This window comes from Pseudonaja textilis, chromosome 7 (assembly GCF_049901715.1).
Source record: "Pseudonaja textilis isolate UNSWEBS1 chromosome 7, rPseTex1.2, whole genome shotgun sequence".
NCBI classification, from domain to species: Eukaryota; Metazoa; Chordata; class Lepidosauria; order Squamata; family Elapidae; genus Pseudonaja; species Pseudonaja textilis.
In genome coordinates, this window is record NC_141996.1 from 57515196 (window position 1) to 57538849 (window position 23654).

General features: G+C 40.3%; 1 protein-coding gene across 1 annotated transcript in view; it reads right to left on the bottom strand.

Annotated features, from left to right (window-relative positions):
- USP9X (ubiquitin specific peptidase 9 X-linked) overlaps window positions 1–23654 on the bottom strand; it is a 189928-nt gene that overhangs the window by 47443 nt on the left and 118831 nt on the right. Inside the window, exons 20-27 of the mRNA XM_026713654.2 lie at window positions 23441–23590; window positions 23230–23350; window positions 15404–15534; window positions 14082–14360; window positions 12839–12964; window positions 12502–12627; window positions 9551–9717; window positions 7917–8025 (exon numbers count right to left, since the gene is read on the bottom strand). Of these exons, the coding sequence (XP_026569439.1) occupies window positions 7917–8025; window positions 9551–9717; window positions 12502–12627; window positions 12839–12964; window positions 14082–14360; window positions 15404–15534; window positions 23230–23350; window positions 23441–23590 (1209 nt within the window). The remainder of the gene's footprint in view (window positions 1–7916; window positions 8026–9550; window positions 9718–12501; window positions 12628–12838; window positions 12965–14081; window positions 14361–15403; window positions 15535–23229; window positions 23351–23440; window positions 23591–23654) is intronic.

Sequence of the window (23654 nt, forward strand, 5' to 3'; positions counted from 1 at the left end):
AATATTGCTGTCAACCCTGAAGCTGGCCTGACCAAAGCCATTTTGACCGCTTCAGTGTTGCCACACTGAAGCTGAAGGATAGGGAGGTGGGATCTGAGATAGAGGGGTCTTGTAGCCAAAACATTTTTCTTGGCAACCAAGGAAATTCTCACACCTGGCTGGAGGAAGGTGAAGTGATGTTACCTGGTTGTCAGACTGCACCATAATTGGACAATGTGACTGATAGAAAATATTTTACTTTTAATTAGGTGAAAACTGCAAAAGTGACAATGAGAGCGAGGACGACTAGATGGTAAGTAAAGCCATCAGTCCGTTTGCTATCAAATCAAGATTAGTGGTGCCCAAGACAGGAGCCCAGGGAGAGGCCATCATACACACGGGCTGCACCTACTGCCTGATCAGACTCCCCCTCTGCCAGAAGCTAGGCATCCACATGAAACCCCTAGCCAGCCCCTATACTTTGAGCAGGTTGATGAGTCACTAATTGGGGGAGCCCCCGCAGCTCTGATCACCAAACCTGTTCATCTGGTTTGTGGTGGTGCCAAAAATGATTGGGACAATCATCCTGGGACTGGTCTAGCTAGACAAATGAGGTTCGACTATCTCTTGGGAAGACTGCTACTGAAAACTAAAGCTGGGATGAGGCCCCCTGGGGAAGAAATAGTCAAGCTGCTAGAAGGTGAAAAAGCAGCTGCAGCAGTGGAGGAACCACTGGGGAGCACTCAGGTCCCCAGAGAGTACTGGGAACTTGCAGAAGTTTTTAGTGAGGAAGAATGCAATGCCCTCCAGCCTCATCGCCTCACAGACTGTGCCACAGAGTTTGTGCCAGGGGCCAAACTACGCAAACCAAAGATGTACTCCATGACTTGAAAGGAGATGACCGGGAATACATCGACACTAACCTGGTCCGAGGATTTATACAACCTGCAAAATCCAGAATAGCTGGCCCAGTCCTCTTTAAGAATATGGGTCAATGAGATTATGTGTTGGATTTTAGAGGAATTAACAGAGTGTTAATTGAAAACATTTACCCACTGCCCCTCATTAAGGATATGCTAGCTCACCTAGCAAAGGAGAAGATATTCACCAAACTAAATTTGTGGGAGGCTTATTATAGAGTGCAGATAAAAGAAAGCAGTGAGCAGAAGACTGCCTTTAACTGCTCTCTAGGCAGCTTCCAATTTAAGGTGATGTCCTTCGGATTACAAGGCTCCCCCACTGTCTTCATGCAACTAATAAACAAAGTGTTGCATGAACATCTGCATAAAGAAGTTCTTGTGTACTTGGGCGACATTCTCATCTTCAATGAAACCCTAGAAGAGCATGTCAAACTGGTGTGCCAAGTCCTGAAAAAACTCCTTGCAGCTAAACTATACACAAAACTGTCAAAATGTGAATTCCGTAAGTTGAGCCCGGACTACCTGGGCTACAGAGTGTCAAATAAGGGAATTGAGATGGACCCAGGTAAAGCTAGAGGGGTTCTAGATTGGCAACCCCCACACACTCAAAAACAGCTACAAAGCTTCTTGGGGTATGCCACCTTCTACCAACAATTCATCCCCTCTTTTGCAGAGATTGCTCTACCTATCAATAAACTGTTAAAAATGGGAGGGGGGGGGGCCTCCGCAGCAGCCATGCCCAGGCCAACCCCTAAATTGGACGTTAAAATGTCAGCAGGCTTTTGAAGAGCTGAAAGCCCTGCTTGCCAAAGAGCCAACCCTCAAGCACCCCAACCCAGAACAGCCTTTTATTGTTCAAGCAGATGTCAGTGACGTACCCATTGTGGCCATCCTCCTCCAACGAAATGCCTATGGAAACTTGCAACCCTGCGCTTCCACCTCCAAAAAATTTACAGAGACTGAGAGGTGGGCTGTGTGGGAAAAGGAAGCCTATGCAGTTCGTTGGGCCCTGTTAAACTGGAGATACTTCCTCAAGGGCAGTCCATCCCATTCCCATTTGAATGTGGACTGGCCATAAAAACCTGGAGGTGCTGAAAACCCCTGCAGACTTTCCCCCAAGCAAGTCCACTGGGCGCAATACTTCAAATGATTCAACTTCAAGCTCAAGTACATCCCTGGAGGGAAAAAGCTCATAGCAGATGCCCTGTCATGTAAACCGCAATACAACAGCAAACGTGGTGGTCCATGCCATGATCCCCCCTCCTCAGCCTGCCTTGCAAGCCATGACCTGTGGCCAAGACAGGCAACACAGAGCTACAGGTGGGGACGGGGTGACCCAAAGACTAAGAAACAAACTGCCAGCAGTTCCGTGGTACAGGGAAAATAAGGAGAACTGACCCCAAAAGATGGACTAGCCTTGAAAGGCTTGAAATTGTACATCCCCACAAGCCTATGGCTCCAAGTTCTTCAGCAAAGCCACGACTCCAAACAGGGAGGGCATTTTAGCTACTTAAAGACCTTAAACTGGGCTCAAAGGCAGTTTTGGTGGCCGAAGATGAAAAAGGACGTTGAGGACTATCTCAAGAGTTGTGTCACCTGTGCAGCCATGAAGAAAAGGCCAGGCAACTCCCCCAGGGCTATTGCAGCAAGTGGCGGACCCCTCCAGGCCTTGGGAGGAAATTGTCATGAACTTTATTGTAGATATACCTGAAAGCGGGGGTAATACGATCATTGCAATCTATTCTCAAAGCTCCTATTTATTAAATCAATCTATAGGTTGCATGGTGTTTTTAGCAAGATCATTTCTGACGGGGGGTGAGTGGGTCCAATTTACTGCTAAGTTCTGGAGGGAATTTGTTAGGTCCATTGAGTCCTTACAGGGACTTAGTGCAGCTTTTCATCTGAGTACCAATGGGATGGCAGAATTCGGCAGAATGAACTAACGCCATGACAGAATAATATTTAAGTGCTATGTCAACTATCAGCAGTCCAACTGGGCAGAGCTGCTGCCATTCGCTAAGGTGGCATACAATAATGCCATTCATAGTAGCACTGACATGACCCCTTTCCAGATCACCAGCAGCACGGAATTTGTTCTCATGCCTGAACTCCCCAGGGAGCCTCCCTCATCCAAGTCATTAAATGAATGGATGGACTCCCTAAAGCAGGGATGGGAAAATATGAAGCGGGCATTGTGAGAAGTGGCAAAAACCTATAAAACGCAAGCTGACAAATGCCACAGTCCCCAGCAGCCATTCCAGGTTGGGAGCAAAGTTTACCTCTCCAAAAAAATCTAAGGTTAAAGCTCCTATGCAACAAGCTATGGCCAAAGTTTATCAAGCCTTTTCCCATAGTGAAAGTAATTAACCCTGTTATAGTACAACTTAGTCTCCCTTGCCTCTTAGGGAAAGTGATCGGGTCTTTCACAGCAGCTTGTTAAAGCTGGCAATAGGCTCCTGAAAAAGACTGGTAGATTGGGTAGCCCCGAAACCAACAGTGGTGCAAGGGGAGATGCATTATGAGATAAAAAAGATTTTAGATTCCAGGATGCACAGGGGCAGGTTGCAGTACCTGGTGCAGTACTGTGTTCCTGTGACTCAGGTGAGGTGGAAACAGTGGGTCACATACTCCTTCAATGTTCCTTTTACTCAGAGATTCAGAAAAATATATTCTTCCAATAATTGCTAGGTATCCTGGCCATTCCGACACTGCTTACCTCCAGTGGCTGCTTAAGGATGAACAGTCTATAACCACAGTGCAGGTGGCTAGATTCTGCGCAGCAGCACTGTAGATTCGTCTGAAATATGTGTCTAATCCACCATAGTTATGTTATCACAGGAGTACAGCCCCTCACATTTTGTAAATATTTAAGTATATCTTTTCATGTGACAACACTGAAGAAATGACACTTGGCTACAATGTAAAGTAGTGAGGATACAGCTTGTATAACAGCATAAATGTGCTGTCCCCTCAAAATAAAGCAACACACAGCCATTAATGTCGAAACTGCTGGCAACAAAAGTGAATACACCCCTAAGTGATAATGTCCAAATGGGGCCCAAAATGTCAATGTTTTGTGTGGCCACCATTACTTTCCAGCATTGCCTTAACCCTCTTGGGCAGAGTTCACCAGAACTTCACAGGTTGCCCCTGGAGTCCTCTTCCATGATGACATCACAGAGTTGATGGATGCTAGAGATCTTGCACACCTCTACCTTCCATTTCAGGATGCCTCACAGATGCTCAATAAGGTTTAGGTCTGGAGATATGCTTGGCCAGTCCATCACTTTTACCCTCAGCTTCTTTAGTAAGGCAGTGGTCGTTTTGGAGGTGTGTTTGGGGTTGTTATCATGTTGGAATACTGCTCTGCGGCCCAGTCTCCGATGGGAGGGGATCATGCTCTGCTTCATTATGTCACAGTACATGTTGGCATTCATGGTTCCCTTAACGAACTGTAGCTCCCCAGTGCCGGCAGCACTCATGCAGTCCAGACCATGACATTCCCACCACCATGCTTGACTGTAGTCAAAACACACTTGTCTTTGTACTCACCTGGTTACCACGACACACACTCGACACCATCTAAACCAAGTAAGTTTTATCTTGGGTCTCATCGGACCATATGACATAGTTCCAGAAATTCATGTCCTACGTCTGCTTATCTGCAGCAAACCCTTTGTGGGCTTTCTTGTGCATCATCTTTAGAAGAGGCTTCCTTCTAGAACGACAGCCCTGCTGACCAATTTGATGCAGCATGTAGTGTATGGTCTGAGCACTGACAGGCCGACACCCCCCCTTCAAACTCTGCAGCAACGTGGCAGCACTCATAAATCTATTTCCCAAAGCCAACCTCTTGAGTACCCATGGCGAGGCCTGTTCTGAGTGGAGCCTGTCCTGTTAAACTGCTGTATGGTCTTGGCCGCTTTGCTGCAGCTCAGTTTCAGGGTCTTGGCAATCTTCTTATAGGCCTAGGCCCATGATGGCGAACCTATGGCATGCATGCCAGAAGTGGCACACAGAGCCATTTCTGCCGGCATGCAAGAGGTCTCCCAGAAGAGCCCCACTGCGCATGCGCGTGCCCCGCCAGCCAGCTGATTGTTAGGTATCTGTTGCACATGCGCAGGGAGAAATTGAGCATCTGTGGGCCATCCCAAAACAGAAAGTGGAGGTGCGCAAGGTCTCTAGCATCCACCGGCTCCGTGATGTCATCTTGGAAGAGGACTCCAGTGGCAACCTGTGAAGCTCTAGTGAGCTCTTTGCCCAAGAGGGTTAAGTCAGTGCTGGAAAATAATGGTGGCCACACAAAACATTGACACTTGGGGCCCCATTTGGACATTATCACTTAGGGGTGTATTCACTTTTGTTGCCAGCAGTTTCGAATTAATGGCTGTGTGTTGCTTTATTTTGAGGGGACAGCACATTTATGCTGTAATACAAGCTGTATCCTCACTACTTTACATTGTAGCCAATGTTCTTCAGTGTTGTCACATGAAAAGATATACTTAAATATTTACAAAAGTTGAGGGAGTGTCCTCACTTCTGTGATATACAAATGTGGCAAACCTTTTGCATTTCTTATTCCTTTCCCTTTTAGTATTAAACTGACAAAAGGCCACAGAGTTTATGGATTGTAATTTTAGTATAGTTAGACTATGTATAATTGACAGACTGGATTTTATCATAGATTTTAGTTTTTATTTACTATTTTATACTAGAATTTTTAATTATATATACTGAGTATTTTTTATAATTTTATTTATACTTTTTTCTTTAACATTCATAAGTGCTTGGTGAACAGTGTAGTGTCTGGATCAATATACTTTATACACATTACTAATAATATAATTTAGATATACATAATCATAACCTTCCAACTTCTAACATCTGTGTATACATGATAATTATAATATATTCTATTATATATCAGTATACATAATACTATTTTCCCAATTTCTACTTTTTACCTCTTTTTTCTAACTCTTAATAAAATAGCCACCATATTAAAAAGTATTCTATATCTATCCATCATCTCTTACTCTTTTTTAGAAGTCAACTCTTATTGACTTTTTGGTAAATCTTTCATGCTTCTCCCTTGGTATCTTGTAACTCCTTACATCACTTTTATTTAATCTATAAGTATTTCATCTGTCACAACGCCTATTCTTGCTGTTGGATCTCTAGAGCACCCATCTGTATTTCCTTCATCATTTTTAGGAGAGTTTTCTCTTTATTCTCTTCTATATTTTGAACTCTTAAAGGCTAATCTGTCTGTTTCATTTTAAGAATTATTACTATCTCTTCCATATCTTTATCTGCTTGGATCATTTTTGGATTTATCTCCTCTATTCTTTCCTCAGCTCCTTCTAGTTTCTCCTCTATTTTCTGAATTCTTTGTTCATCTTTTATTGTCATTTGCTGGGTTTTTTTTAGTCTCACATCTGTATCAATTCCACCATCTCCCTACAATTCCATGTCATATTTTCCTGAATACATTGAAACATCAATAATACTTCATGGACTGTATTTGCAATAATTTAATAGGCTAATAGTTGCTCAATATTCTACCAAGATTCCAACATCCCATCAAGATTCCAATATCCCAATTGCTTCCACCAAGATTCCAATATCCCAATACCAAATGCGCCAGTATTAATAAAATTTACAGTCATATAACTGTTCCCCAAAATCCCCTAAATTGATAGTTTTAAAGGTTTTCCAATTAGCAACCCTTTAAATTTTCCAAGGTTTTAAGTCTTATGTAATTTTTCTTCTTTCACCTCATAAAGTGTTCTATCAAATAGTCTTAATAATCCAGATTGGCCCACCAAATTTCCCCAAATGTCTTTAATCCACAGAATCAAATATTAAATTTCAATGATGTTTCTTTGTTAATTATAGTCCACCTTGTCTTAGAAATCTTCAAAAGGTTCGCTAAATATTATCAAGCAGCCAAAATGCCAGTAGACATGGAACTAAAATAAAAGGCCCTTCCAGGTTTTGTTTGCCTTTCACTATTTCTCCTCCTCTTCAGTCTTGCCAAAATGACCGTCATCTCTGCTGCCAATGAAGAGGATTTCTTTGGATCAAGCGAGGAAATTGCTGTTTCCTCGCGATCTACAAAGCGTCCCTCCTTTCTTCACCACCCTTTGACCCTGTAAGGTTTCCTGGCAAGCAGGTATTGACTGGTTTTTGTGGTGCTCCGCAGAGCTCTGCTATCCCATATCCATCCTGCTGCGACGCCAACCGATGAAGATATTTATTGAGTATTTTTATTTGTTCTGGTCTCTGGTCTATGACTGTAATAAACTGAATAAACTGAATTGAAGTACCTGGTGTAGTGGAAGGATACCCCCTTTTGGGAGGCCACCTATGTCAAAAGTTGGGAGCTAAAGGAGGATAGGTTAGTTAAGCAATTCCATGATGAGTACCCCCAGAAACCAAAGAGGTCCCAGTGGGTAGAAGGGGAGCGTAGGCTGATTTGTAATTAACCTCTTTGTGTTATCTTCTCATTGCAGGAAGTCCTTTTTACTTGAGTTGGGGGTGCCTGTCAACCCTGAAGCTGGCCTGACCAAAGCCATTTTGACCGCTTCAATGTTGCCACACTGGAGCTAAGGGAGAGGGAGAGGGGATCTCAGATAGAGGGATCTTGTAGCTGCAACAAAATACTTTTTCTTGGGAACCAAGGACATTCTCACAACTGGCTAGAGGAAGCAGAGTGATGTTACCCAGTTGTGAGACCTCAATGTGATTGGACAATGTGACTGATTGTTTTGAAAAAGTAGAAAATCTTTTACTTTTAATGAGGTGAAAACCATTGGTGACTTCAGAGTCGGTTTTCACCAGATATGTGCCAATATGATATTTCTAATAAAAGTATTCTTTGAGGAATTCAATTGCCTCAGAGTCTTGCTTGCCATAGATTTATTACTTGGAACCCTGACAATTACATCTTTAAACAATATACTAATTATAGATATTGGAATAAATATCCAAATGGTAAAGTTTAAAATGTCTTACCCCTAACACAGTAAATAACAGAGTTATAAAATAAAGAAGAGGTCGTTGTCCCATACAACATCGGGTAGCCATTAAGAAGAACTGCTCCTGTGCCATTTGCCGAACAGTTCTAAAAATTTCAATCAGAAAAAAAGAGAGATTAATACATGTATTTTAAATAATACTAATCTAAATTTATATAAAGGATAATACACTGTTTTTTGTCCTTGGTGCAATCCATTATATCATTTATATACTCAACAAATCTATTCTAGACCATTAGAAAAACCTCTGGAGCTGACTTTGAAGAGAACATGGGAGGCTGCAATCATCCTTTCCCTTCTGGCAAAATAAAACTGCTTCTACTGATGAAACATTCAAAGCAACTTTATCACAAGTGCTTATACCTATTCATACTCAAGAGCCCCATTTCTTCTTTTTCACCACCACCACCACCACCACCTGCCTATCGCAGGATGTTGGGAAGGCTAAAAATGCCAAATATAATCTAAATCAGGGGTGCCAAACTCAAGACCCGTGGGCTGGATCCTGGCCCACAGGGTGCTTAATTCTGGCCTGTGGGACAGCCATGGAAATGACAAAGGGCCAGCCCATGGTGCCTCTGCCAGCAAAAGTGGAGCCTGGACAATCTCCTGCAGCCCTCTGCCAGCAAAAACACGAGCATGGAGGGGGGCGCCCTGGGCTCCGTTTTCACTGGCAGAGGGCTTCAGGAGGCAGTCCAAGCTGAAAAGGAGGCTGGCAGAGGGCTTCAGGAGGTCATCCAAGCTGAAAATGGGGCTGGCAGAGGACTTCAGGAGGCTGTCCAGGTCAAAAATGGGGCCCAGGGGGCCGCACGCAGCCCGCCCAGGCTCCGTTTTCGCTGGCAGAGGGTTAGCAAAACAAAAATAATAATAAAAGGAGAAATGTTGCCCCTTTTGCATTTAAGGATCCAAGAAGGGACAGGAAAGGAGAAAGGGAAAGAAGACAAAGAAAAAGGAGGAAAGATGGAAAGAGAGCAAGGAAGGAAAAAGAAGGAAAGAAAGGAAGAAGAGGAAAGGAAAAGAAAGAGGGAAGGAAAAGGAAGAAAGGTAGGCCATACCTTATCATTTGGCCACCAGCAGACAGCAAGGCTCCTTTGGGTGACAAGGGTTTGGCGCTCTCCCTGGTCTCACCTTCCTTCACTGGAGACAATGGATCCCCCCCAGCCCCACCTGGGCCACCACAAATGCCCTTGAGCTGGCCATGCACCATGCGATCAAACACAACCCTGATGCGGCCCTCAATGAAATCGAGTTTGATACCCCTGATCTAAATATTTGGCTGTGACTAATATAAAAATTTATTAAATATCAGAAATAAGGAAATGAATATTGTCCACCTAAACAGCATATAAAATTATATCACAATACTGGAATAATTATGACCCAGTAATAAAACAAAAATATAGTAAAATAAAATGCAAATTACTGTCCCAAGAGCATGGGTGTCCAATGAGCTTTCATCAGCATCATGCCACAGCATTCTTTTTATGTATATATGTGATGTCATAAGAAACTGTATTGGCATCATGTGATTTTTGTCATTCTGCCTGCCCTCAAGGATCCTACTGACTAGGGAGCAGTTGATAAAACAAATGAAATATTAAAATCACTTACTTGCTGTGACAATGCAGTAACAAATCAATGATAAATGTCTGCCATGCTTTTTCTTTACTTAGTGCATCCAGTGCAGTTGGAATTAAAGCAAAGCAAAGCGTCATCACTTCAAGTGCTTCACAGCAAACTTGTTCATCTTCTGAATCTGGTTCATTGCCTGCATTTGTCTATAAAATAAATCAGAAATAAGCAACATAACATATATGATAAAGTAGGATCAATTACTTTCTTAATTGTTCCTTCAAGCCCAAGGAAATTACACCTACTACTTATCATCGCAAACTTTAATGGTATACTAAAATCAAATCAAATCTGAAAATGGAATTAAAGAGTTGAAGAGTTGACAACGTGCACTGTGAGACAATAATCCAACTATGCTGAATTGAAATAGATTTCATAGGAATTCAAATTACACAAGGGATTGGTGCTGATGAAAATTGCACAAGGGAGGGAAGTAAATACAACACTTGGTCATGATTGCCTATTTGTGATTATCTGAATCTAATTTTAGCACTTTGTCAAGAATCAAACATTTCACACTCAGAGAATCTTTCACACTCATTGAAGAAATTAACACTCTATCCCAGTGGTCGCCAACTGGTGGTCCACAGCCCACTGGTGGTCAGTGAAAAAATTTGGGTGGTCCGCAGAGAAATGTAGCCCCCAAATCACTCCCCCCAAAACACTTAAACCAGGCTGCGCGGGAACACAAAGCTGTACTTCCCACATGGCCTGCCCACCCGCTGGCATCCACACTTCAGCCGAGCACAAACCTGCAAAAAGCAGCGCAGCCCTCCCCGGCCAGGACGAGGTAATGGTGCTGTTGCAGCAAGAGGGGTTTGCCGGGACAGGTGGGCTAAAGTGGCGATGGAGATGGCCGGGAGGTCCAGGAGCGCCGTGCTACTTGCATTTGCGCGGCACTCCAGCACCTTCCAGCTCGTCTCTCCTGGCCTGGCCTCTTTCTCCATGTCCGCGGGCTGTAGGAACAGCCCGGGCCAGGAAAAGAACCGGCTAGTGGTGGTGGGAGGGGACGGAGTGAGCAAGTCTGCGCTCATCATCCAGTTCAGAGGTCTGAAATGGGGTGGCGGTGGTGGCATCAATTTCCTCATCCCTCTCTCGGTGCTCTGCTCTGCTGCCCCCCACCCATGGCCCCCGCCATCGCTGCCTGGGGAAAGCACAGGGAAAGTGAGCAGAAACATAGGTCTCACTGGGGCGAAAGAAGCACAGGCAAGAGAAGGTGGAAGCTGCTGCCTTTGAAAAGCACTGCTTTCAACAGTGCCTTCCGATCTCTGCTCTTTTGCCCCAGCGAGACCTATGTTTCTGCTCATTTTCTTTTCCTGGGGGGAGCAGCAGAGGCATCAGTGCTGCTCTCCCCACCCCCCCCCAAGCCAGGCCTGAAGGAATGTGAAGAATTGCGGGCTAACGCTGGAGAAATGTGTGTTGGAAATACCAACACACATTTCCATCGCGTTCTCCTCTTCCCTGAAGTAGGATTGAGTGGGGGGAAGGAAGCAGGGGGAAGAGAAGGAGAAGCCTGGCTAGCTTTCTTTTGGCATGGGGTGGGGTGGGGACCAAATGCGCCAAAGATGACGGGCTCCTAATAACCAGCCTGTTTATGCAGGCGAAAGCTTGAACTTTTCTGGGCTTGAACCCCCCCCCCCCCACTTCGGCCTCCACACAGGGAGGGACCCTTCTCTGCTTGGAAGCAGCTACATGGGCTGTGGCATTCCAAGCCCCAATTCCACATCCAGCATTCGCCTGCCTCTTCGAGGATGTGTTTTCTCTAACATGATGGTGAGTGACTGTCCCAGTAAGGTGCCTACGCACCATCCCAGAGAGACCTCAAGGTGAGCTAACCCCAGGTTTCCCGCTCCCTGGCATGACCTCTGTGAGTGCCACATTTCCCTCTCTGGCTCTGCCATGTGGCGGAGAGGGTAACCTGGAGCCAGCCCTGCCAATACTTGGCTTGTGCTGCCCTGCGCTCCCCATCTGCTGTTTCACCTTTTGTCCCATGGGCCAGGTGGGAATAGTCTTGCAAAGACTATTGCCACTAGTAAGGATTGCTTATATGAATGAAAGATAAATGAAGAACATGCCTCTTGGATTTATAACTACAAGGTAACCACAGAGCACAACCATATCACTAACTCCATCTTTTTTATAAAATTGTATAATGGATATTACATTCCAAATCTAAAAAGTAGGTGGAAAGTGGAAATAAAAAAAGCTTGAAGGAATGTAGTTACACAAATTAGATTTAACATTGATTTAACAATCAGAAAAGATGTTTGGAGCCTGGAACATGGAAAGTACTACTGCAGACAAGAGATTCACATCAGTAAGCCCCCTCCCCTTTTGGCCTCACATTCAGGGGACGTCAAGGCTTCTCTGGTGGACAAGGCTTTGGCGGTCACCCTAATCTCTCCTTCTTCCACTGGAGACCTCCACATCTCCCCCCCAACCTTGCCTGTCCCCCACAGGTGCTCCTTGACGTGAGTGATGTTGAGCTGGCCATGCCTACCAGCCATACCCAGCTAGTCATGGCGAGCTGGCTGTGACCACCCAGTCACGCTCACCTAGACCTTTGAGGGCAACAATAATGCTGATGCAGTCCTCAACAAAATTGAGTTTGACATTCCTCATCTACAGATTTACTTAAACAGAAAGAAATAATGAATTAAGCAATTTTGTGACAAAAGTAATAGCCTTAATTTTATATACAGAGGTATCAAATTGCAAAATTATGTATTTTCTGAATAACTGTAAAAGCATTTTTTTCTACTAAGACATACTTTCTAACAGTATACCATAAAATTAGAAGAGCTACAAAAAAATCTAAACAACCATAGCAATGTCTACTATTCATAAATACACCATATGAAGTTCAGTTTCTTACTATGGTTCTTCCTATTAAAACCATTTAGAACTGAATGCTAGTTCAGCTTTCTTACCTTTTCATAAATTTTACTAATATCTTCATTTGAGCTGAATACTAGTTGTACTGATCCACATCCAGAAGCCCATACTATTTTTTGCACTGCTCTAATAACACAAATGTCAGGAATAAACTTTGAAGCCTGAAAACCGAAACAGACAAATGTAATAAGTACTCTACCATTTCACAAATTATAAATATTTAAAAGTGAATCCATGCCATAGCAATCCATAGTCTTGCATCAAACCACAGAAGCACAATTTACATAGTTACCTAGTTTAGTCATCTACCACAGCCACTCCCAGTCTTCAAGCCAAAGAGTTTGGAAGTGCTCAATATTTAACCATACTAACCTCATCAGATATTTGCTGTGCAAGGCGTATTGCTACATTTCTTAACATGCACTCTGAAGTTGGATTGGGAATGTTCTGTAGAGCAGTTTGCAACACCACCGCCTGGTCATGAGTCGCTTGGTTGATCTACAACAATTTATTTTCAGTGTTATTAAATGGAGAATACATTCTGTCCAACAGTAAAAGTATATTCAGAACATTTTTCCATTGCTTTTATGCAAATACAACCAAAAATATTAATAAGAATGTTCAGTTTTCCTTATGATGACATTTATTAAAATAGAACTGTACTGATAATTTCTCCATGACAGAGTTCATCTCATACAAACTTTTAATATTATATGTTATTATGAATCTTAATGCAACTGAAAAAGTTTTTTAGTGCTGTTGTAACTTTGAACGATCACTAAATGAACTGTTGTTAAGTCAGGGATTGCCTGTATTTTCTTTTCCTCCATAAATCCTGAGTTGTTGTCTTTCTGTCTGTTTATTTACAAGTCTATAATGCTCAATGCTAACAAGGCATTAAGCAACTTTCAAAGTAGTGCAAACTTTGGAATAAAACAAATGTAAAATTTGTAGCAGAACCAAATGATGATATTAAGAAAACTTTTCATATTCATCAGCACTCCAAAAAATCACATTACCAGTAAGCAGCCAATCACTGGATATAAGAGTAGGAATGTATCATTTTATCATTCCCTAATGGCTTTTAAATAATCAGATTTTTATGGTTTTCCTAAATGCCGGCATAGTTATTGATGATTTGAACGCAGGTCAGATTAAGTTTATAAATGTTCACTTCTCACTTATGCTATTCTCTATTTAGTTATTTACTATTCTTCCACTGGCACCTTACCAACGGTGATCATTAAATGGTTCCTGATGGAGAAATTGACTATGTGATCAAAAGGTCCAAACAATGATTTCAAATTTAAGATAACAGCAGAAAGCATTCATACAGAAAACAATGACTGCTAAAAATATGACAAAAGAGAGTAAATGAAACTCAGTTTGCAGAACCATTTGATAAATTTATTTGGTTCAAATGCCAATAGGAAAAAGTAACTGAGAACAGGATTTGCATAGATATTTTTTAAAAAAAAGGATTGGAAGCTGTGACTTTAACTTTTTTTCTTTATTTATATTGTTTCTAACACTTTATTTTTCTATTTTTATTTATACCCTTTCTTGTTGTTTAGTTACATAAAAATAAAAATTATACAAAAATAATTATGGTTACCGGTGACATTGGGCTTGTACCCTCTACAACTGGTTGACAAGCTTCTGCCACAGCTCTCACGTGTCCATAACCAATTGCAGTCAGCAGTAGCTTTGCTATTTTTAAAGCATTTAGGTAGGCTCCCCTTCTTGTTTCCATATCTGCATTTGGCAAGAAATTATTTCTAGTCAGCATACTCAACACGAGAGGTAAGCCACCACTTTTTAAGAAATTGAACTGAAAGTCAGTAGCATCTTCTCCCAGAGGCAAATTGGCAGGCATTAACAAGGCATAAACTACCTGGAAAATATAGAGAAAAAAAAATACAAAAACGTCATTTTAATAAAACTGCTTTCAAAACTCAATCATTAGACATTAGGGTAGGTATGATATATATAATTATTCATATTCATCAGAATAATCTGATAGTTCATTAATATGGTGATGATGATATCAAGATAAAAAAACTGAATTTGAAAGATTGTGGCATAAACTGCCTGTGATGGTCCCAGTGGTTATCGACACATTGGATGCCATACTAAAAAAATCTTGGACAGCACTTAGTAAATGTATGATTGACAAAATTTCCATCTGTCAATTGCAAAAGGCAACACTGCTTGATCTGCACATATACTACACTCCTATACTACAGCATGCTACTTGGAAAGAATTAATTGCATATGAAGGTCAGCATTGGCTAAAGAACTGGCAGCCATGATTTCACATTTTTATACATAGTAATAATAATTGTATTGTATGTATAAGGCCACGTAACTTCCAGAGACCCCAGAAGGTTTTCCCTATGTTCCATGTCTAAAAATCTCAAAATTAATAAGGAATACATATCTCCCCCTCCGTTCTCAAATGATATCTACAATTCCCCAAACCAGAACCCAGTGACATTTCTTGGATTTAAGTGATATAAGAAGAAAAACTTTTGGAAAGCTGTAGTATAAAAATAATACACTTCTGGAAAAATGTATCTCAAAATAATTACAAGCCTCTTTATTTCAGTCATTAAAACAATGCCTGAACATCACAATTTAAACAAAAAATGAAGACTGGAGTGATACATGACTGTTTTTTTTCTTCCATTCAATAGTGTCCATTTCTCAGAAACTTCCTGGACAAGCCTGCAGTTTTCTTGGCAAGGTTTTTCAAGAAGTGGTTTCCCATTTCCTCCTTTTTATGGTTGAGAGAAAGTGACTGGTTCAAGGTCACCCCACCCAGCCTTATGCCCAAAGAGAGACTAAGACTTAGAATCTTCTGATTTCTATCTTGATGCTTTAACCACCACACCAAACTGGCTTTACACTTAAGCCAAAAATTAACTCTATACAAACCTCTGTAAGATATAGCACTTGTGAAGCAGAAGGTCCAAAGAACAGAGAATCAAGGGATGGGCTAAGGCTACTGTCACCAAGTTTTGCATGGTCTAAACAGATAGCTCTTAATTTCTCTATAGTAGTATTATCTGAAATAAAACAAAATTTAAAAATGTTTCTTCCCCTCAAATATTAAGAAAAACATATTGATTTATCAAAATATCTTTAAAACTGAAATACATTGAAGTTACCTCAAAAATCAAACATCAAAAACATTTCTGAAACATGTTTTGACTTTATAACACACATTTTTCAGGACTATAGTTCTGGCCCTAGAAAACTAGTTTTTAAAGGTACTGCTGTCAGATATAACCACCATGCTCACAGCAGAAAGTACTTTTCCTTTTTTGATCTAAGTGCAATCTTCTACTATATAATGTGCTAATTTTGAACTTTAATGAGAATTAAGCAAGTAATAATGATTATTGTGTAGTGGTATGTTTAGTAGCATACACTAGATATAAAAGGTCTGCACACCCCCACTTAAAATGTCAGTTTTGAGATATAAAAAGAAATCAGACAGAGACAAAACAATTTTTCCACCTTTAATGCAACATATTTATATATGTTGTATTAAATATTATTAATTAGTATTAAATACAATGGCCACTAATTGTGGACAACAAGGGAGACTCAAGGAGAATTGATAGTCTCCATTTAAAACACCCAGCTGATTAGTCAGCCTGCATTTAAATTTCCACTCAGCTGATTGGACAACCTCTACTAAACCCTCACCCAAATCTCATCCATTCCAAACTCCAAAGTAGATGATTGGTGAGCTCATTCAAATCTTCTCCATTCAAATCTATCAAGCAGCAATGCTTCCTCTTTAAAACAAAACCAAAACAAAACAAAACCAAAAATGTGGCTTTAAGGAAAAACAAAGAAACTTTACATGACAAAGCTCCAATACTTCACTACCTCCACTATTTTCAGTACCTCAAGACCAAATATTGATAGATAATGCTTTGTCTAAAATAACTGATTTATCATATAATAGTATAATAATTAATTGTTAATTGACCACTAATTTACTGATTCATTGAATTGGTAGAAATTTAATACTCCATCATTGATTTTCTAGTTGATTGATTGATTCTTAGTAATAAGTTGGTTGATTGTTTCTTAGTAATAAGTAATCACTTTTGATTTCTTCCCTAATTTATCAATTAACATTTATTAATTACCAATATTCATTAAGTAACTGTCTACCTAACACATTAATTAGTTATTGTAATTGTTTAGTTTACTATTGTCATTGACCATGCCAGTCAGAAACTCCACAAACTCCAAATCCTCCACTACCAAACAACAAAAAAACAATATCTCTACCAATGACCTCTCAGACTCCTGTACATGCTTCAGATGTCTTAAAACCATCAATGAAAGTGAAAATAACATCAAATGCTACCTATGTGACAATCAAGCTCACTTTGTCTGCTTAAACTTAAAAAAAAAAAACGTAGCTGATCTCCTAAAAGCATCAGATACATTCCCTTGTCTATGTCCATCATGTTTCCTAAGCTAAACAAACCAAGCATCCTGTCTGACAGAGTTGATAGCATAGAATCAACTCAGGCACTCAATAGAAAAATGCTTAGCAACACGTTTTGAAACAATTATACAAGAAAGCCTAATCTCTCTTGAAAAAAAAAAATACAGCAATTAGCTATCAGCTCAAAATCAAATCCCAACTCAACAACCACTACTACAACTACTACATCAACTACAATCACAACTACAACCAAAAATAACCTCCAAACCACAACCACAAATATTTACTATTCCATCAAATAATTCCACAAATGCTATCAGAGACATCATGGAACATGATCAGAAACGTCCAAATGCCATCTTATTTGGTCTTGAAGACACCAACGAATCAGACAACATCACCAAAGTTCGCGAAATCATAAGCAACTCCAATACAACAAACATTTCCCCTGATGATATCATTGAAATAACCAGAGATGGACCTGACTTCAAATACAACGATGGCTCGGTGGCCCCAAAATTTTGTAGAGTTGTGTGCAAAAATGAGTCCAGCAAATGTATATTCATTCATACAATAAACACCATTGCAAAAACCAATCCCAACCACAAAAAACTTCAGTCAAGACCAGACTTATGCATACTGCAAAGAATCCGTTCCTGTGAACTCTGCAATGAACTCAAAAGACGTATAGACAATGGAGAGAAGGACCTGTACATTGACTACCGCATTGATTGTATCAAAAGTAAGTCACACAACTCCACATCCAACCCTATCTCATCCAACCCACCATCACTCAAAACTTGGCACGCATGTCCCTAACTACCTCAATTCCAACTACAACTGGCCTTAAATGCAAACTACTCAATGCAAGAAGCCTTGTAAATAAAATACCTCAATTTCTCCTCTTACTAAATACGACTAAATTCGACATCATATTTGTCTGCGAAACAAGGCTCAACGCATCTCTCCCTGACTCCATTACCACAGTAAAACACTATCATGTTTACCGATCAGATCTTCTATAAAAAGTCCTACATCTAAAAAACATCCAAGTTACCCAGGAGCTTGCTCTTCCTGAGACCATCGTCTGTGAACTGTCCTTAAATATCACATTTTGATTCTTACTATGTTACAGAGCCCCTGATTATGACATCAAACATGTAAACAAGCTAAATTCACTGCTAACATGGGCAACATCCTGCCCACACGCTTTTATCTTTCTTGGTGACTTCAATCTACCTCATATTAACTGGACCCTAAACAAATGTAAAACTGAACCCATACATGCAACCTTCTACAATGCTGTAACAAATCTGGGACTGGAACAACTAGTAACCAACAATACTAGACTTAATAACTGCCTCGATCTCATCTTCTGCAATAGTTTGAATTCAATTTACGGAATACAAATTAAAGAACCCTTTTCCAACAGTGACCACAATATGATTGATTTTTGTCTCAACATATGTCCACACAAAAATCAACGTAATGACGTGATCCCCAATTATAACTTCAAAAAAGGCAACTATGATCTTATAGACAACGATCTCTCATCCCTTGATTGGCAATTTCTATTCACTGGATGAAATACTGTTGAAGACCATTACAACATATTTTTACTTGAAGTCAAAAGAGGCATCAAACTATATGTACCAATAACAACTCCAAAACCAGAAAAAACAGATTACCTATAACAAATAGGAAGCTTCAATCCAAAAAGAGATCACTTTGGCAGAAAAACAAATCTGGTCACGTTGCCATCTTCAAAAGACGATACAAAACTTTATGCCACCAGATAAAGACTGAATGCACCAATTATCACATTAAACAAGAGGAAAACCTTCTAAGCACCAATTCCACCCGCGCTTTCTAGTTTTGTGATCAACAAATTAAAAGACTCAAGGTCCATCCCACACCTGAAAGGACCTAATGGTAAAGACTGCAACGATGACACAATTAAAGCCAACCTCTTTAACACATTCTTTGGCTCAGTATTTGTAAACAGCAATGGATCATGCCCAGTATTTCCTAGTCAATCCACAGACAACTACAATGATCTAATACGTATCGATTTTCCAGAAGACAATGTTGAAAAAGCACTACGCAATCTAAAACCATCTCTATCTATTGCACCGGACGGAATATGTGCCTACTTCTTAAAAAAACTATCCACTGCCACAGCCGAACCTCTGAGCATAAGCTTTGAAAAATCTTTCAGGACCAGCTCCTTGCCAAACCTATGGTCACAAGCCACGGTCATCCCCACCTTCAAAAAGGGAGACCCCAGCCTAGTTAAAAATTACAGACCAATTTCTTTATCCTGCGTTACCTGTAAAGTCATGGAATCAATTATTAACGAATCCATTATCCTCCACTTAGAGACAACCTACTCTCTAATAAACAATTTGGTTTCAGAAAAAAATCTATCCTGTAATCTGCAACTCTTAACACTGCAAAAACATATGGACTACACAACTCGATCAGGGCAATGCAATAGACACAATCTACATAGACTTCTGTAAAGCCTTTGATTCAGTGGTACACGACAAACAATACTAAAACCAAATATGGTATCTCGGGACACCTGCATAACTGGATAGAAGCATTCCTGGCAAACAGACAACAAATGGTCAAAATTGGGAGCGTCCTATCAAATTCTGTACCTGTCAACAGTGGTGTTCCCCCAAGGCAGTGTTCTAGGACCAACTCTCTTCATACTTGACACATACTCCTCTGTGTTCATATTAAGAGCAACTGCATCCTCTTCGCTGACGATGTAAAGCTATTCAACACCACAGACAATACTGCTACCCTTCAAAAAGACCTCGACTATGTATCAGAATGGTCAAACAAGTGGCAACTTCAAATCTCAACAAATAAATGCTCTGTCTTACATATTGGCAAAAAAATATATCAGAAAATAAAATACAAGCTGAATAGTCAAGACCTTGTTGATGATCCAAACTCTGTCAAGGACCTTGGAATACTCATCTCTAATGATCTAAGTGTAAGTGTACAGTCCACTATAACTACATAGCCAAAAAAGCATTAAGAGTTGTTAACCTAATCTTATGTAGCTTTTTCTCTGGTAATATTACACTACTAACTAGAGCATACAAAACATTTGCTAGACCAATACTTGAATACAGCTCATCAGTCTGGAACCCATATTATGTATCGGATATTAACACAGTTGAGAAAGCCCAGAAATATTTCACAAGAAGAGTTCTCCACTCCTCTACTCATTGCAGAATACCTTATGCCACCAGACTCAAAATTCTAGACCTAGAAAACCTAGAACTATGCCACCTTCGGTCCGATCTAAGTATAGTATATAAAATCATACATTGCAATGTCTTACCTGTCAATGAATACTTTCAGCTTCAACCATAACAATACAAGAGCACACAATAGATACAAACTCAAGGTTAACCACACCAAACTTGATTGCAGGAAATACGACTTCAGCAACAGAGCAGTCAATGTCTGGAATACTCTATCTGACTCTGTGGTTTCTTCCCCAAACCCCCAAAACTTTAACCTTAGACTGTCTACTATTGACCTCACCCCTTTCCTAAGAGGTCTGTACCTACCCTCACCCCTTTCCTAAGAGGTCTGTACCTACCGTCCCTCTATTGTTTCTTTTATTTTTCTTATATGTATCCATTTCATGTATTCGTAACTACGCTTATATTTATACCTATTATCTTGTAAGCAATTGAAAAATCAAATAAATAAACTAAATAAATAAATACAAGCTTCACAATTCAATAGAAAAATAAAGAAATCTTTCAGGGCAGAAAAATAAAAAACTTAAAAGTAACATGGTTACAATAAATGTGCACACCTTCTTATAAATAGCAATATAATTATGTTCAGAATTAACCAATCACATTAAAACTCATATTAAACAATAGTCAGTACACACCTGCCATCAATTAGTGTCTTTGATCAAGCCCATATAAAGTTCAGCTGTTCTAATAGGATTGTCCTGACATTTACTCAGTTGCCTCTTAGAACAAAAGCAATGGTCTGCAAAAAGCTTATAAAGCATCAAAGGGATCTCATTGTTGGAAGGTATCAGTCACAAAAGGTTTCAAAAAATTTCCAAGGTATTGGAAATTTGGAACACAACGTACAGTCATCAACAAGTAGAGAAAACATGGCATTAACAGTGACATTACCAAGGACTGGATGTCCCTCAAAAATTCATGAAACAAACAAGAAGAAAACTGGTTAGAGAGGTTTGCCAAGATGCCTACAGCAACATTAGAGGAGTTCCAAGAATTTCTGGCAAGTACTGATCGGGGTAGTACATGTGACAACAATCTCCCATATTCTTCGTATGTCTGAGCTGTGGGATAGGATGGCAAGCCTTTTCTTACAATAAAAAACATCCAAGCCCAGCTATATTTTCCAAACCAAAATGTATTACCTATATCAAACGTGTAATGGTCTGATGAATTATGGCCTTAATTCCCCAAAATATGTTTGGCGCAAAAACAACACTGCACATCAAAAGTACACTGTACCCACAGTGAAGCATGGTGGTGGCAGCATTATGCTTTGGGTCTGGTTTTCTTCAATTAGAAGTGGGACTTTAATCAAGGTGGAGGGAATTACAAACAGTCAATTTTGGCACAAAACCTTCAGGCCTCTGCTAAAACACTGAAGATAAATTTCACCTTTCAATACCCAAAGCATACTTCTAAATCAACAAAATAATCGCTTCAGCAGAAAAAGATCAAAATTTTAAAATGAGCCAGCCAGACCCAAACCTGAATCCAATTGAAAATCTGTGTGATGACCTAAAGAGGGCTATACACAAGAATGGCCTCAAGGAATTGAGAGGGACAAAATGGATCAAAAGTGGAAGACAAGGGTGAACAATCGAATACAGGTAAGAGCTGCTATTAAGGCCTACCTCGTGGCAATTCAGGTGGTAAAGTATTAAGTATTTCTCTGCACTAACTGCATGTGCATATATCGACCAGCAACCTTCTTTAAGGTAAGCCATTTCCTCCTGGGAAAGGAGGATACAAAGGTCTACCTGAAGGGGTGCAGTGAGGAATTTGCTGATTTTCCAGAAGGCAAAATTGTTCAGCTTTGTTCCCAGTTAGATGTCAACATGATTGCTAGTCTAGTAGAGGCACCTGGGCAAGTTTTTGCCCAGTTATCTGGGAATAGTTTGATCCCATTGCTCCTGAGGAAGTGGACATAGAGTATAAGTGCAAGCACCTGTATTTTAGATCCATGCCCCTTCTGGCTTGTGAAAAATTCCCAGGAAGTGACATGTGGGTGAGTTCTGGTGGTGATTAATGCTTCCCTACAAGAAGGGGTGATGCCCAGCATTTTAAGGAGTCTTTGATATACCATCGAACAGGTTATCCTTCTGAAGCTGTTTCACAGGTTGGGAGTGGGGGGATCTGTGTTGTCTTGGTTCACTTCTTTCCTTTGTGGCTGCTCTGAGTTGGTGTTGCTAGGAAGTGAAAAGTCCAGCCTTTGTTGCTTGCTTTGTGGAGTCTCGCAGGGCTAGATACTCTCTCTCTGCTTCTGTTTAACATCTACATGAAGCTCCTAGATGAGATCCACCACCACCATGGATGAGATATCAACATGCCAGAGACACCCAGCTGTATGTCTCGGCCCTTCTTCATGGAGTCTTCCTCCCTTTGGGACATCATCCCTGCAGAGATTAAATTGCCTCCCACTTTGACACTCTTTCATTAAGCTCTGAAGACCTGGTTTTACCAACAGGCCTGGGGAATCTAAAGTGGGATGGAGCCTATCAAGTTGCTTATCTGATTGATTGCTGTGGTCAGGGGAGTGGGTGATTATTTTTATTGTTTGTATATTAGGTTTTAATTTTTGTAAGCAGCCCAGAGTCACTGAGAGTGGGTGGGCAGCCATAGAAATTTAAATAAATAAATAAATCAACAAAGGTATGGACTGCATTTGCAAAGAAGAGAGGGCAGTTTCCCAAGGGGTGCCACGCTGATAGGTTCCTACCCCAAAAGGCTGAATGCTGTCATAAAATCAAAATGTACTTTAACAAAATATGAATTTAAAAGTGTGCACACTTATGCAACCATGTTTTTGTAAGTATTTTCATTTTTCCCCTCTGAAAGATTTCAGTTTGATTTTCAACTGATTTATATTGGTCTGATATTTTTACATCTCAAAAATCTTGCATTTTAACAGGGATGTATAGACTTTCTATATACACTTTATGGTTTTTCAATTTGCAAATATATATTTCAATTGAAAATGGTAGAATAAAAAAAATTACCTGGTGGCATTAATTTCATAAGGATACGTGCACCATCTCTAAGGGATGGCATATTTAGACTACTGCCTAGGTCTGCAACTTGCCAAAGAAATGAGATGTATCTAGGATGCAGTGACATAATCTACAATAAAAATAAAAACTTGTCAGAAGATGCAAATGTTAAATGTTTGCCTAGTATTATAAATTTAGATGCATGTGTTCTTTTACTTACAACTCCAGGCAAGCAACTTTCAACTTCTGGATTTGGACCATCGCTATAATGATTGCCATGGTTACCAGGAGAACCCGTAGAAGAATCAGAGGAACTATCAGGGCTTGAAGGCATATTGGAACTTATCTGTGTAAGCTTTGCTGTAATTAACTGCAGATGGAGGAAAATGCAAATGTAAATTGATAAACTACATCAAGTAGTGAACCATAACTAT